Source organism: Lactuca sativa, chromosome 4 (genome assembly GCF_002870075.4).
Source record: "Lactuca sativa cultivar Salinas chromosome 4, Lsat_Salinas_v11, whole genome shotgun sequence".
Classification (NCBI taxonomy): domain Eukaryota; kingdom Viridiplantae; phylum Streptophyta; class Magnoliopsida; order Asterales; family Asteraceae; genus Lactuca; species Lactuca sativa.
In genome coordinates this window covers 191265034-191280545 of record NC_056626.2, presented here as the reverse complement: position 1 = coordinate 191280545, position 15512 = coordinate 191265034, and the positions used below count along the sequence as shown (strand labels likewise).

Genomic DNA, 15512 nt, shown 5'->3' with positions numbered 1-15512 from the left:
TGGAGCTTATTCTTTGGCATTGGTGAACCTTGAGGAAGTAGGGACTCCACATTGGTCCAGGTTTAGGTCATTCTCTTCGGCGGCCTCCATCCATGGTTGTGAGATTGTTTGCTTAGATTTAGAGCTTATTCTTTGGATTTGGTGAACCTTGAGGAATAAGGGACTCCACATTGGTGCGTGGAAGCAATGAGCTAGCTTAGATCCATCATCTCCTTCAGATTTATGTGTCTTTTGAGTTATAAAGCTTGTACATTGACCTTTGTTCTTTTTAGATCCAAGTGTATGCTCTTTTGGTTGGTTTTGGACCCTTTCATGGATGATCTTGGAGTTTGAGGAACTCTAGAGCTTAATGTGACACTTTTGTGGTCAATGGACTTCTAAGTGATAAAAAGATCCATGCTTTGGTGTTCTTGATCCCATGCATAAATACTTATCCTTTAGAGAGCTTTTTGGACTTAGGGTTTAAGATATTGCTTTGTAGTGATGTCTTATTGGATAAAGTTGGAAACTTTATCCATTAAGTCATTAAGAACAACTAGATCTGAAGTTATGATCTTTGATATATAAGGATTAAGCTCTTAATAAAGAAGATGACTTGTGATCGAAACCACGACGCGACCAAGGAATGGTGATGCCCTGCAACATGATTGTTTTGGATGGACTTGGTCACGACGTGGCCAAGGACTCGCCATGACGTGGTGACCGTTAGGGATGAAAGTGGGTTCAAACCTGACCCGTTTGGACTCGGACCTAGAAAACCCGAAAACCGAAATTGACGAATTATAAGACCCGATAACCACACCAGTATAATAAACCGGTTCAGGTTCGGCTCTGGGTATCAAACTGTTTAAAGTGGGTATGAAACCGGTTGGAACCAGAAATTGATAATTGGAACCGGTTTCAGGTTTTAGACCCAGATGGACCCGAAAACCCGAGAATATAAAACATTCTATTTTATTGAGCATGGAACAAGAATGCAAGACATTCAAGTATAAACATGCATTTGGTTATGGAAATCTTTGTATCTATAGTTATTGCATGATTAATATATTGAGAGAAAACTTTGAAGTCTTAATTTGCTAGTGTTTTAGATATTATTGTTTTTCATATCCATATATATAGTCATTATAAAGAACACAAACCACTTTCATTATGTGCATCTGAGGAAACAAAATTAAAAGCTATGATTGGATAGCGATATTTTTTAATTAGCGAGCCTTCTTGCTTAAAATGATATGTACGCAAACAAAAAAAGTGTCGACTGGTGTAAATAATTTAAGTTCAAGAATTATTGTCTTAGTTTTTCAAGTGTTTAATGATGTCAGTTGGTAACAAATGGGAAAAACGAAAAAAATGATTATGAGCATGTCGACGTCGATCACAAAGAGAAAAGAAAAGTTTTTTTTAGTAGCTCTGTTAGTTGATGGGAGATGAGGTTTTTTTATTGAGTAGTCGATGGGAAATGAGGTTCTAAAACCCAGAATACCCTGACCCCTTGGACCTATACCCGAAATATTCGAAACCCAGATAAGGCTATTTTCTATACCCAAACATGTACCGGTTTAACATATTCCAGTTATACTAGTTCTAGTTCATGTACGGTTTTCCGGTTTTAAATCTCATCTCTGGTGGTCGTTGACCTGGTTGATTGTTCACTTTTGTTGACCGTTGAATTTTGACCAGTTTGACCTTGGGTCAAACTTGAAGGATTTGGGTTGTTGAATTTGGTTTGGTCTTTACTTGGTGATAGTCGGTTCGCAGGTTTGATTAGTGCGAGGAATTGAGAGTGTAGTTATGTTTCTACGATTTTGCGATTCAGACAAGTTTTCTCACTATGCCATGTATGACATTATATATCCTTTGTATGTTAGGATAATGGTATTGTTAGAGTACGTGTATGCTAGTTGGTTAGGATAACTCCTTGTCATGTATGTGCAACATAGGACACTAGGTGTCATGCTATGATAAGTTGGTAGGGTCTTGTTTGTTGAGTGTATGATATTGTTAGGTGTCATGAATGGTTAAGGTAATGATAGTATTGGTTGATCATTAAGTGGATACCTTAGGGGTGGTATGTAGTTTAAATTAGATAACTTGAGAATTCTTGGTCTAAAGCCTTATTTCATGGTTCCTGTTTGATTTATTGCTCTCGGGTAGGATCATCTGTTCGAATGTCTATCTGACCCTCGACTACATATGACTATGTATTTGTTGGCGTATATCACCGGAAGAAACGTCAAAGGATAACGGAGTTGTCAACTCAGTAACGACCCAACAAAAGCTCATTACTTGATAAGAGCCGGGAGCGGGCCATAGTCCATAAGCCTCTGCGTATTAGCGTTGGTAATCTGGCCTCGAGATTGGCCTCCTTCTAGGAGAGAAACTCCCATTCCAAATAAGACAAAGGAGTACAATTACTCCAGAGTCGCAGGTGTATTGCTCCTTGATATGTCAACTGCCCGTTCTGCACCAATAACAGACATCAACCCGCGGGGCACGATCTACCAATCAAATGCCGCCTCGTCCAACCATGCCTGATGTAACGACCCAAAAATACGACCCAAAAATTTCATTTTTTTAATATAACCAAAACCATAATCTGAGTGTCATATCATAAAAACCATAAGTGATGTATCCCAAACATAATAAAAACAACACTGCGCGGAAACTGTATCATATCCATGCCATATAAAAATCAAAAACTAAATCAACTCCCAGGCTAAAAGCTGAAGCTGTGGTGTGTGCGATGCCATCATCCCGAGCTCTTCCCTCTGCTAGCGGAAGTACCTGAAACCAAAACTAAAATTGTAAGCACGAAGCTTAGTGAGCTCCCCCAAACTACCACATACCATACAATACACATAAGCACATACTGGGCCTTGCCCACTGCATCAGACCGAAGTCTGGAACTAGCTGCATCGGACCGAAGTCCGGAACTGACTGGGACCTTGTCCCCTGCATCGGACCAGAGTCCGGAACTGACTGCATCGGACCGAAGTCCGGAACTAACTGCATCGAACCAAAGTCCGGAACTAACTGCATCGGACCGAAGTCCGGAACTAACTGCATCGGACCGAAGTCCGGAACTAACTGCATCGAACCAAAGTCCGGAACTAACTGCATCGGACCGAAGTCCGGAACTGACTGATCATGGCATAGCATAAAACATAACAACTATTATAAACACATAAACTGCATACTGCATCGGAACATAGTCCGGAACACATAACACAAACATGCTTGAATCACAAAGACATCAAGCACTATAGCTACTGTATCAGACCCAAAGTCCGGGACTACTGATAATTAAACGGGCCGGCATTGCGGCCGTAGACCCGTTCCTACTGAAGGGAAACTCACCTGAACTGCTGAGCCCTGCTGATAAACCTCTGGCTGCTACTCGACAATCCCCTGAACCGCTGCTCCTCTAGCTCTCTGAGCTATCAATATACATATGACACTTAGTCTGACAGTCAATTAAGTCAACTCTGGTCAAAGTCAACCTTCCAGGTCAACCCTACTCGCCGAGTCTTCCTAAAGACTCGCCGAGTTCATAAGCTCAGGGACTTTCTTATTCGCGACCCGACTCGCCGAGTCAGTCCATGACTCGCCGAGTCCAACTAGTTCCAAGTCCTGTCCTGCCCAACTCGCTGAGTCACCACCCGACTCACTGATTCGAGTCTCAACTCAAAAGGGTTTAGGGTTTCGCGATCTGACTTGTCGAGTCCAAGAACAGACTCGCCGAGTCCAAGACAATCTTCAACCAACTCGTCGAGTTGTTCATCCAACTCGCCGAGTCCATGCCTAACTTCAACCGACTCGACGAGCTGTTCATCCTACTCGTCGAGTTCCTCCTCATCTTCAAGCTACTCGCCGAGTCCACTCGAAGGACTCGCCGAGTCTATCCAGTCCTCAATCCATGCAGTGGCTTTTCGAGCCAAACAGAACTTCCAACTCATAGATCCATACTTCTAGGGCCTATTCCCCACGTAAAGTGGCAAACTTTACGTGTAGATTGAGAGATCTATGCTCAAAACACACTAAACTAGGGTTTATGGCAAACATGCTTCCTCAACATACCAAGGGCTGATACTTTAGGGGATTCAAGACCAAAACCAACATGGATCTGAGGTAGCAACCCCAGATCTGAACCTCCAACCCGAATTGGTTACAAAACATACCAATAATGACCAAAACTCACACATAAGAATAGATCTAGATGCAAAGGGAGTCCAATCAACAGCTTATTACCTCCAAATGATCTGAAATGTCTTCTCACTCTCGGATCTATAGTCCCTTCTTGCTCTTCCAAGGCTTTTCTTCCTTCTCCACGCTTATAGTGCTCTCTTTGATGCAAGATCTAGCTCAAAAACGGATATGGCGGCTAGGGTTGATGTTCTGGGGGGTAAAGAGGCACTAAAGGAACCCTAAGAAAGAGAATGAGACGCTTAAATAGGCTCCAAGTCCCGGATTTAGGGTTTTCCTCGTTCAGACCCAACTCGCCGAGTCTCCTTGGCCGACTCGCCGAGTCGGTCGCTAACACCTCAACCCGGATCCCGCTCGGACTCGCCGAGTCCCTCCTTGGACTCGCCGAGTCTCTCCTTAAAATTGAGGTCTTCTTTCTTTTCTTGACTTTCCAAACTTTGGGTTGTTACACCTGAAAAAGTAGAAGATACTGTCGGGGATCTGTTACCCTGACTACGAGTATAAAAAGGTCGCTTCTCCCCTAAGAGAAGGGATTGACTCTTGAATCCCAATCTCTTTCTTTCCATCATAGACTTCACCTCAAAGGAACTCGCTAACTTGACCGTTGGAGCCTCGTTCTGGGATCACCTCCCGGACGACGTCTAATGATCTCGTTTTCTTTGTTGTGATCCTCAAACTTATCTTTTTTAACCCTCAAGGAAACTTATCTTTGAGATTCAACTCAAGTCTTAAAACACTCAAACATATCTTGTTTATTCCATACGGGCAAATGCCCTATTTATAGGCTCAAGAGAGCCGTTTACATAATTGAATTGCTATCATATGATTGCAAGACGACAAACATATTTACAATATAGCCCTCTATACTATTGAAAGTTACATATTTTATATTACATCTTACAAGCTTTACGTCATATTCTAGATATCTAATGAGGATCATTGATAATAATACAAAATATATACAATAAGGAGGGAGGGGTCCTCAGGCCCACTACCTTAATGGGCTAAATACTAAATAGGAATTTTTTTTTTTGTAAAAACATTTTTTCTTTCAAAATTAAGAAAAAGTCACTACCTCCTCATGGAACCCGCGGTTCGACCGGGAAAGAGATTGGCTGGTTCGACACTCCAAAGCAGTAAACCGGTCTACGCTTGTTTAGGGAATGTTGAGCGGAAAACGAAGATATATAAACAACCTCCGACTTCGTATTTGCCTTCTTGGCCACTTCTGCTCTTCCAGGGTTTTGGCCTCTTCCCCTTGGGTTCCACAGACCACAGGGCTCGCTAGTTTTGTTTCATTTCTCATAACATAATACATTGAACTAGGGTTAAATGCTTGTAGATTAGTACTCTTAATTATTACACTTGAAAAATGACGAAGAAAATTGTCACGAGAAGAGAGCTTTTGGACCGATGGAGGACCATTGAAGAAGAAGACGATGAAGAAAACGTATTCGATCACTCAAAACAACGTCACATCCAACATCTCAAAGAAATATGGTGCTTTCTTCTAAAATAAATTACCGCCAATAGTTTTATTCTATTGCGATTTTAATACTCACATATAGTCTCCAATCTATCAAATTTGTTGACTATTCTGTTTTTGTGTTCTTGATCACTCTATAGCAGGCAAGCAATTGCCCCCTTCCAATATGCTTGATAGGCTGATTACTTGTTAATGATCAATACGAATAAGGATATGTCCATGTACAATCAATATAAGGGTTACTGATAAATAAACTGTTTGGGGCTGGCTTTTGAGTTTTGACATTTACCAGCTTTTGCATCATCATTGCAATAACATTACCTTACTCCTCTGTACATTTCCATCATATCTCATTTCTATACGTAGTTTGTAAAAATGATCAATGTTTTTCTTAATGGAAGAACAGATAATGAAATTGTTTATATGCTGCTGCTTTAATGTTCCTTTTAATTGCTTCAATCCATCTTTTGAACGCTAATTAAGTACTTACTATCTACAGATTTACTTATGAAGAACGCAATATCTTTTTGTTGCTCTATATTCAGGTTCTCGGATGCATTCAACTTCTTGATATATCTTTCTAAAGACAATCATATTTGGTGTGGCAACTGGGATATAATGGGGCCACTTCTAGAAACATTCTACAATTACTTTAAAGATGATCGGCAGGATTCTCCTCTCAAGCTTCTGTGGAAAAGAATTTCTGAAGAATTACAAGATTGCATGCAATGCATCTGTCAGCATCATCAAGCCAAGGACACGTATGCCATGGAGTATGAGTTGAGCTCAATTGGGCCTCTTCTTGATGTTCTATGCAGGCTTGATGAAGAAAGGGTGACTAATCAATTGAAAGAGATGAACACAAGAATAGGAAGCGGGAAATATGATGCTGTGAAAGACAGTGCAAAAGTTATCACTGTCATGTATGAGGTAACCTAATCAAATGTGTCTATCAAATATCAGCAGCAGTTTATATTAATATTAATATTTATTATTGTGTTATAGGTGTTGATGTTTCCTGTCTTGTTGGATGATCAATCTTTGGTCAATGAGTTTCAAACATTCATTGAAGCAGTTGATGATTCTCATGAACTTACTTTGGCTGGTCATCAACAATACCCGGTAGACCTTCAACAATATACAGTTTCTTACTTACCCTTTTTGACTCATAACAGTTGCTTTTCAATGATTTATGTAGGGAGTTTATGCCTTACTTTTCCTCAAAACTAGGAGGTGTCGCTCTATAGGTTTTCGTTTAGCTGGATACATGGGCAAATTGAGGTATCATTTCTTTTTTGCTTCTTGTTAGATTCACAAAGTTTGTTTAAATCTTATATTTTCTCACAGGAATGCAGCAGATTTGGAACCTCTGCAGCCTTTACTCAAGAAATGCATCTCATTTCTAGAAACAGAAGCCATTCCTGTTAACTCTGAGAGCTCAAGGCCAAGGATGCAGCTGGATCGAATAACTGTATGGCTTGGAATCAAGGCACTGTAGGGAGGGGTTTTTACCTATTTTTGAAACTATCCCCTTCTCCTTTTGTTAATAACATTCTTGATGCGAATGTATTTCTATGACTATGTCTTAACTCTTAAGTCTTAACTCATTTGCTTGTTATGAAGGCTTGGGTTTTTGGACCCTCACGCATTTGAAGAAGGGATTTTGGAGCGTCATCCGAGCTTTCTGAATATTGTGCTTAACCATATCTGTGATGATTCCCTTGAATTTTCTTATGCAATCAATTGCCTTAGACTACTTTTCGATATGCTTGGTATGTTTTCCTTGTTTTTTTATTGCCTATTTGCATGCTCATTTGCTAGTTAATGTCTTCTAAAGTAGTGTTTTTGTGTTTCAAGGATGTAAACTTTGGTTAAGGGCAACATTGTCACCAAGTGTAATGCGTGACACACTACTTGGTCAGTGTTTTCATACTAAAGATGAAAAGAGCCACAAGGAAATATTTGATCTTTTCCCACCTTTTCTTCAGGCATGCTTTTCTGTTTTTGTACATTATTTACTTTGAAAATTATATGATGATACTTTATGATCTTATAGCCTGTTTATGCAGTCTCTTGAAGCTTTGCAAGATGAAGAACACAAAAAACAACGCAGACATTTTCTCTACTTTCTTCTACATCAAGTCACTGTTAGTAGCAACTTCAGCAATCTAATGAGAAAAAAAGCCTGCCAGGTGTCTTATTTGAACACTCTATAATTGATAACTCTCATGTGTGATCTTTGATTCCAAAATTTTGTTCACAGATAGCTCTTCTCATTATCCACCGAGGCTACAAGATGAATCCTTCTTGTCCACCTTTTGAATGTGCACACATGTGGTATGGAATTCTCTGTCTTATTTCTTCACACAGTAATTGTAAAACTAAAATCATTACTACTTTGTATTTGATAATGTTTATGGGACAGGGGTCCTTCTCTATTGGCATCTCTCAAGGATTCATCACTCTACAGTTCTCTAAGGCAACCTGCTTTGGATTTGATCCAAACTATCATAGTCTCTGATGCATCTGCATTAGTGTCTTCAATTCTACACTGTCAAATACACAAAACTGTTGATAGGAATATCATTGACTTCAAAGATGAAGATGAGAATGAAGGGTTATTTGCAGATGATACTGAAGAAAAGGACACCAGTTGTTGGAATGGATTTAGTCAACAGAGTCAAACTACATCATCAGAATACGGGGGATGGATGTGCATTCCAATGCTATGGTTTGATGTTTTAGTCGAAATTGATCCCATGATTCTACCAATATCATTTTCTAAAGCAGTTTTATGGGGTTTATCTCGTTTTTCAATGGTTGAACCTGAAACTATTGCTGACATGGCACTTCCAGTTGGAAATTGGTTAACTACACGTGCACCTGAAGTATCATGTCTATTTGGGTGGAAAGCACCATCTGGTTCTGATGATGGTGGGGATGGAAAAGAGTCAAAAAATTCAGTCAAAGTCTCAACAATGTGCATCCCATTAATCAGAACATTCAGAAGGTTACTTTTTTTGCATTTCCTAAATCTTTGTTTAAATACTGTATTATAATGAAATGTTGGATAATGTTAATCAGGTTTACATCCTATTTTATTACAAGAATGGAGCAAGGTGAGCTTCAAAAGCAATGGAGTTGGGAACCAAGGATGGCTGAAAGCTTAATCCTTTTGCTTGTTGATCCTGATGATGTAAATACTAAATACTAAATACTAAATACTTCCCTTCAAAGTCATTAATTATGTAATATTATTATATGAATTGGTTTTGAGAATTTTATCATTTTCTTTTTGCAGAATGCAAGACAAGTTGGTAGGCGTATTCTTGAACAGGTTTCAAACACACGTGGCCTTCTTTCCTGTTTGCAGTTTTTGTGTTCATGTTCAGCTTCAATATCAGCTGTATTTCTAGGGCTCAGACATGCTCGCGAATTGGTATTGTTCTTTCTATTAGTCATTTAATTATTTGAACATGTCACTCAAATTTGTGAATTGTCTTTTGTTTTGGTGTTCTTTTCAGCTTCTGTTGGATTCGGTGCTACAAAGATTTCAAAGTCTGCATCATTTCTTTTTTGTACTATGCAAGATACTTACAGAAGGGGTACAATCTGGCAAAAGTGATGGTAATAGTAATTTAAAGTTTTCATCTCAAGGGGGGTTTTTACAGCAGCCTACATTTGAATCCATGGATGCTAGTATTGATGGAAACCTGTCAAAGTTCAATTCTGAACATTGGAAAAAGTTTGGTTGCTTATTATCAGAAGTTGCTTGGCCATCTTTTTGCATATGTTTGTCTGAAGGGAAGACATTCATTGACTACAAGATCTCCCAGGTATGATTAAGCTATCTTTCTGAATTCCTTCAGTAATTTCATTTGTATTCATAGCATGAGTGCATGACCAATGGAGTTCAACATTTTTTTTTACTGTTGTTTCAGATGACATGTGTCAGAATACTTGAATGCTTACCTGTCATTCTCCAAAGGCTCCAGCAATCTATGAACAGAATACCTGGAGATCCAGACATTTTGGTATCAAAATCAGTTGGATATAAATGGCTTCATGATTTGATGTATTGGGGAAAGTCTACACTTGCTGTTGTAATTCGGTATTGGAAACAAGCAGTGCTTTCTTTACTTGATCTACTTAAGGAGTCATGTAATGATAAAACATCTGATATCATGGCCATTGAGAAACTTATTCAATCTGGTATGTTTCCATTGATATATTCTTTTCTAATTTTTATGTTTTGCTATTAGTTTTTGCGTTAACAAATTCAAGTTCATGTTTTACATTTTGCTTGCAGAAGACATTCCGGTTGATGAATTAACCAGTCAGATATCATGCCTTTCCGTTTCATTGAAGAATGCATATGGGGAAACAAACTTCAATTCCACATTGTTGAATAGAAGGAATTCATCCTCTGAAAAAGTCGAAGCTTTAGATCTGGAGATTTTGGATTCAGATTTTAGTGCCAAAACAGAGAGAGAAAGTGTGATAATTCTTTCAGATGACGAGATCGATGTAAAAGATTCCATCGACACTGTGAGTGTTTCAAGTCATTCATCATTAGATGTAGAAGAAGCTATGGGCTCAAAAACTGCTGAAAAAGCTTCACAACTTAATGCAGCTAAGAATATTTCTTTTAAGGTTCCAACTTCAACAACACAGGTGGAGGCTGAGAATAATGTGGATGTGGAAAGAGTAAGATCATCTTCTATTTCTATAGAGAAGTCTGTACAAGGCACAAGTAAAGGAAAATCATCTGATGTGCAGAAAAAACCTTGTTTGACAAAATCATCTTCAGAAAATCTTACTTCTAAAATGGAAAATTCAGTTCCATATCAGCGTGCATCAAGTTTGAAGAATGTATCTGATGAAACAAGGGTTAACCAAGGTATCAAAAAGATTCCACCAAAAAGTGACAATAGAGCAATCAAGGAGTTGGTATTTGATGCTAAAGATGATCCATGGGAATTTGCATTAAAATCCGCAAGGCATCATCAATCACACCTTGCAAAATTAAGTGGCCCAAAACGCCAGGTCATCCAACTAAACATGCCATTTGAAAACCGAGCTTCCCAAAATAGAATGCGTGTTGGACAACAGAGGTTTAAACCTCTAAGACTAGACGATTGGTTCAGACCTATATTAGAGATGGATTATTTTGCTACAGTAGGGTTAGTTTCGTCAACTGTAGAAAAGAATCAAACAGGGAAACTAAAAGAGGTTCCTGTTTCTTTCCAATCTCCAGATGATTACGTGGCAGTTTTCCGTCCTTTGGTGTTGGAAGAGTTAAAAGCACAGCTACACAGTTCGTTCACGGAGTTGACTTCTTCAGATGAGATGTCATGTGGAAGTCTCTCCGTGATGTCTGTTGAAAGAGTCGATGACTTTCATGTTGTTCGTTGTGTCCATGATGACAAAGATCTAGAAGGTTCTAGAAGCTGTGTCGAAAACGACCTTGTATTGTTTACCAGACATCCTTTTCAAAAATCCTCTAATGATGTCCACATGGTTGGAAAGGTGGAAAGATGCGAGAAAGATTATAAAAGAAGATCAAGCATTTTAATGATCAAATTCTATCTTCAAACCGGATCTTCGCGTCTAAATCGTGCTAAAAAGCTCTTAATGGAAAGAAGCAAGTGGTACATTCATCGCATCATGAGTATCACTTCACAACTTAGAGAATTTCAAGCACTTTCATCAATACACAGTATTCCTCTCATTTCCACCATCTTAAACCCTAACAACCAGCCTAATGTCGTTAAATCAAGAACAAATTTGAGCAAGCTCTCCCCACCTTTACAGAAAGTTCTAGAATCATCATTTAACGACTCTCAACTTCAAGCCATAAGCAGTGTCACAAGATCTGTAGGGTTGAAAAGTGATGATGTTCATGATCTATCTCTTATACAAGGTCCTCCAGGTACTGGAAAAACACGTACAATTGTAGCCATTGTCAGTGCTTTGCTTTCGTTGACCAAAGTCAACAACACTGGAACAAGAACTGAAAGTGGTGTAAATGTTTCAAGACCTAAAGGGCAAATGAGTCAATCTGTTGCGATTGCACGGGCCTGGCAGGATGCAGCCTTGGCCAAACAACTGAAGGATGTAGAGGATAAAAACTCCAGACCTACTAATGGTGGAGGAGGTAGAGTTCTGATTTGTGCACAATCAAATGCTGCTGTTGATGAACTCGTGTCAAGAATTTCATGTCATGGATTATACGCAAGTGATGGAACAATGTACAAGCCGTATCTTGTTAGGGTTGGGAACTCAAAAACAGTTCATCAAAATTCTCTTCCTTTCTTCATCGACACCCTCGTTGACCAACGTTTGACTGAGGAGAGTAATGCTGGAGGTGATGTGAAAAGTGATGATGCGGATTCTCATTCTTCTAATGCTCTTCGTTTGAAGCTAGAAAAGTTGGTTGATCGGATTAAGTTTCTTGAAGCCAAACGGGCTAACTTAAGCAATGGAAACCCCGACTCAAAACAAGTTCTTGAAGGAGATGATGACGTGGACGTGAAGGAAATGTCTGATGTGGAAATTGGGGTGAAATTAAGATCACTATACAGTGAAAAGAAATCAGTCTACATCGATCTCGCTGCTGCTCAGTCACGTGAGAAGAAATCTTACGAAAAAACAAAAGCTTTAAAACTTAAATTGCGTAAATCGATACTAAAAGAAGCTGAAATTGTGATAACAACATTGAGTGGATGTGGTGGAGATCTTTATTCGGTGTGCTCTGAATCCATGTCAACTCATAAGTTCAGCACTTCATCTGAATCTTCATTGTTTGATGCTGTTGTAATCGATGAAGCCGCTCAAGTACGTTCCTATTTTGATTTTCTTTCCTTTTTTTATTTTGTTTGACCTGGTTTGACTTGACTCAAGATTATATTGTTCTTGTCAGGCTTTGGAACCTGCTACTTTGATTCCACTTCAGCTGTTGAAATCAAAGGGTAGCAAGAGTATTATGGTTGGTGATCCAAAGCAACTACCTGCAACTGTTCTCTCTGATGTTGCAAGTAAATATCGGTATCAATGTAGTATGTTTGAACGCTTACAAAAAGCTGGACACCCTGTTACTATGCTTACAAAGCAGGTAGACTTGTATATATATAAACTTTGCTTCCACTGTAAGTTTTTTTTAGAATTTACTAATTATTAGTTTTTACTTGTTACAGTATAGGATGCATCCGGAGATATGTCGGTTTCCTTCTTTGCATTTTTACGATGGCAACTTACTGAATGGAGATGAAATGTCCACCAAAGAAAAACCATTTCACAAAACAAAAGGTCTCGGGCCTTATTTATTCTTTGATGTTGTAGATGGACAAGAGCTTCATGGTAAAAACTCTGGGTCTCTTTACAATGAGTGTGAAGCTGATGCTGCAGTTGAACTTTTAAGGTTTTTCAGGAGAAGGTATATTTTTCTTTGGGTAAATTTTGCTCTTCATCAATAAATAGTTTTAAAGTTTTTGTTGGTTTTGACAGTTATCCATTGGAGTTTGTTGGAGGAAGGATTGGGATCATAACACCTTATAGATCTCAGCTTTCACTTTTACGCACACGTTTTTTGAATGCATTTGGGTCTGAAATAATGGAAGAAATGGAACTCAACACTGTTGATGGTTTTCAAGGGCGTGAGGTGGACATACTTGTAGTATCAACAGTTAGGGCAGCAGGCCCACCTTCCGGAACAAAGGAAACAAACTCGAAAAGCATCGGGTTTGTTGCTGATGTCAGACGAATGAATGTAGCTTTGACTAGGGCAAAACACTCGTTATGGATTTTGGGAAACGTGAGAACGTTACAGACAAATAAAAACTGGGGTGCACTTGTTAACGATGCTCATGAGAGAAATTTGGTTTTATCAGTTAAAAAACCGTATGTTTCTGTGTTTAACTCACTAAAGAGTAGTAGCAATTATGTTCCAGATAGTAAACATGATGTTTCGAGACAGGTTACTAAAAATGGGAAGAAGGCTAACAGACATGATGAACAGAGGAAAAGGTTTAGTAATGATGGTAATTTCAGTTTAGGTGTAGATAAAGAAAAGAAAAAAGCAAAAAAACAATATGATTCATCATCATCAGCAGAAAAGAAACGCAATGATGAAGATGGAGTGACACGTGAAAAAGGTGGAAATATGGGTGTGGATAAAAAAAGTAGAGGAGGGTGTAGTGAAGTAGAAAAAAAGCGTGTTAGTGTTGAGGCTGTTTCTAAAAGGAAACACCAAAGGGAAGCTGTAGAAGCTCTTCTTCCATCAGGCTTCATATCCACCACCACAAAGAAGCCCAAGCCCATGAAAACGGTCCCCCAATCAGATAGAAGGTCTACTCCACCTGTCATTAAACCCACCAAGACAAGAAAAGGTCTTGTTCTCTTTTCTTAAATTACGAATTTGGTCCCTGTCGTTTTATGTTTTTTTGCATCAAGTCCACTTTTTATTACCATTATATTTTGAATTTAGGGTAAATGTTGAAAATACTGACAGTGTGCCGCTGGTTTATGTTGTTCTTGTTTAGGTTAAAGTTAAAGAAAGCAGGTTTCGTTTGGAATTATGTAATTAGGGTGGATCCCAATTTTGTAAAGGTAATCCTTTTTTTGGCATGTTATATATTTTGGAATTTTGACTTTTGGGAAAGAAAGTTTGTTCCAAAGAAAGAGGCAAAAGCTGTTGACAGTTAGTTGTGGTTGTTTTGGGAGATTTATTATGTGGATTGATGGCGATGGATTAGCAAATCTGTTTTTATCAATGATTGGAGGGGTGTGGAGAGGGAGGCCCACTAGCCTTCACCACTATCTTGTTTGTTTATTCTTTTCGTTCTGTCTTGAGCAAGTCAATTTGCATTCAAACATGTTTATTTTGTAAAGAGTGAGTAGTCTACTAAGATTTATGATAGATGAATCATTGATTACGTAATGGGCAGAAAGTTTGTCATTTTTATGGTTTCCACTTGCATTGGCTACACTTGTAATAAACAAAACAAAGTGGTGTCAGAAAGCAGACTATTTAATCGTTATTTGTTAAATGTTAATTATAACTAAGAACTGGGAAATTTGGGCCACCGACACGTGCATGGTGATGGTGGTTAACCAGAAAGTTGACAGGTGAATTATGGAAGAGTTATGGTAGTAGAGATCTAAAAAAAAGAATAATGATGTTAAAAACAAATAAAACCAGCTGAAAAATGGATATCTTATGCCAATTTGGAAAAAAAAAAATCCCACAATCTTTTCCGTTAACTTGCTGAGGCATGCCTTCGGCAAGTTGAATATTCAAATTCACATGTCCAATTTTTGTCCATGTCCAATAATGCATAACTTTAAGAACTAATTGTTGTTGGCTATAGAACTAGTAACCTTTTTCAAGATTTTCCCATTTATGACTTCTAAAATCGAACTCTTGTAAACTTTTAAAGTCCATGTAGTCAGCTCCATACAGCCAATGATTACTGTTACCATTGAAGGAAACAATACACACAATGGCGACTATTGTTACTGTTTAAGGGAAATAATGCCTACACAATGATATGAATATTATAATAGCTTTTATGAATATGAATATAGACCTACAAATCTACATATGAGGGCTTGGACCTATTTACAAATGGCATTAAATTTACAACATACAAACTAATCCATAAAATGGATGGGAATAACTGCCCACCTTTAGCCGGGAAGTTGAGTATTTAGTAGGTAAAAGGCTCCACATAGTTATATGTTGTTGACATTTGACAAAGGGGAACATTTTAACAAACATCGATGCATTTTATTATATCTTCCAGTTTAATACTTATAAGAT

The 15512-nt window shown here is 38.4% G+C and overlaps 1 protein-coding gene across 2 annotated transcripts; it reads left to right on the top strand.

Annotated features, from left to right (window-relative positions):
* The first annotated feature begins 5324 nt into the window (after positions 1 to 5324).
* On the top strand, positions 5325 to 14648 carry LOC111882108 (uncharacterized). 2 transcript variants are annotated; one of them, XM_023878475.3, is made up of 19 exons: positions 5325 to 5706; positions 6238 to 6622; positions 6698 to 6814; positions 6891 to 6973; positions 7040 to 7186; positions 7316 to 7464; positions 7550 to 7680; positions 7762 to 7884; positions 7956 to 8029; positions 8118 to 8702; positions 8777 to 8888; positions 8994 to 9131; positions 9217 to 9528; positions 9634 to 9904; positions 10005 to 12529; positions 12615 to 12806; positions 12889 to 13127; positions 13199 to 14079; positions 14233 to 14648. In XM_023878475.3, exons 1-19 carry the CDS (start codon positions 5579 to 5581, stop codon positions 14235 to 14237), a joined length of 6597 nt encoding a protein of 2198 aa, XP_023734243.1. In that variant the 5' UTR covers positions 5325 to 5578; the 3' UTR covers positions 14238 to 14648. The 2 variants fall into 2 exon arrangements, with proteins under 2 accessions (XP_023734243.1, XP_023734242.1); XM_023878474.3 differs by having other exon boundaries at positions 5327 to 5706; positions 10002 to 12529.
* The last annotated feature ends 864 nt before the right edge of the window (positions 14649 to 15512 follow it).

Coding starts and splice junctions, on each gene's coding strand:
- LOC111882108 (XM_023878474.3), top strand. CDS start 5,579: ATGACGAAGAAAATTGTCACGAGAAGAGAGCTTTTGGACCGATGGAGG. Junction 9,132..9,216: donor TCAGACATGCTCGCGAATTG/GTATTGTTCTTT, acceptor TGTTCTTTTCAG/CTTCTGTTGGATTCGGTGCT. Junction 12,530..12,614: donor TAATCGATGAAGCCGCTCAA/GTACGTTCCTAT, acceptor TGTTCTTGTCAG/GCTTTGGAACCTGCTACTTT.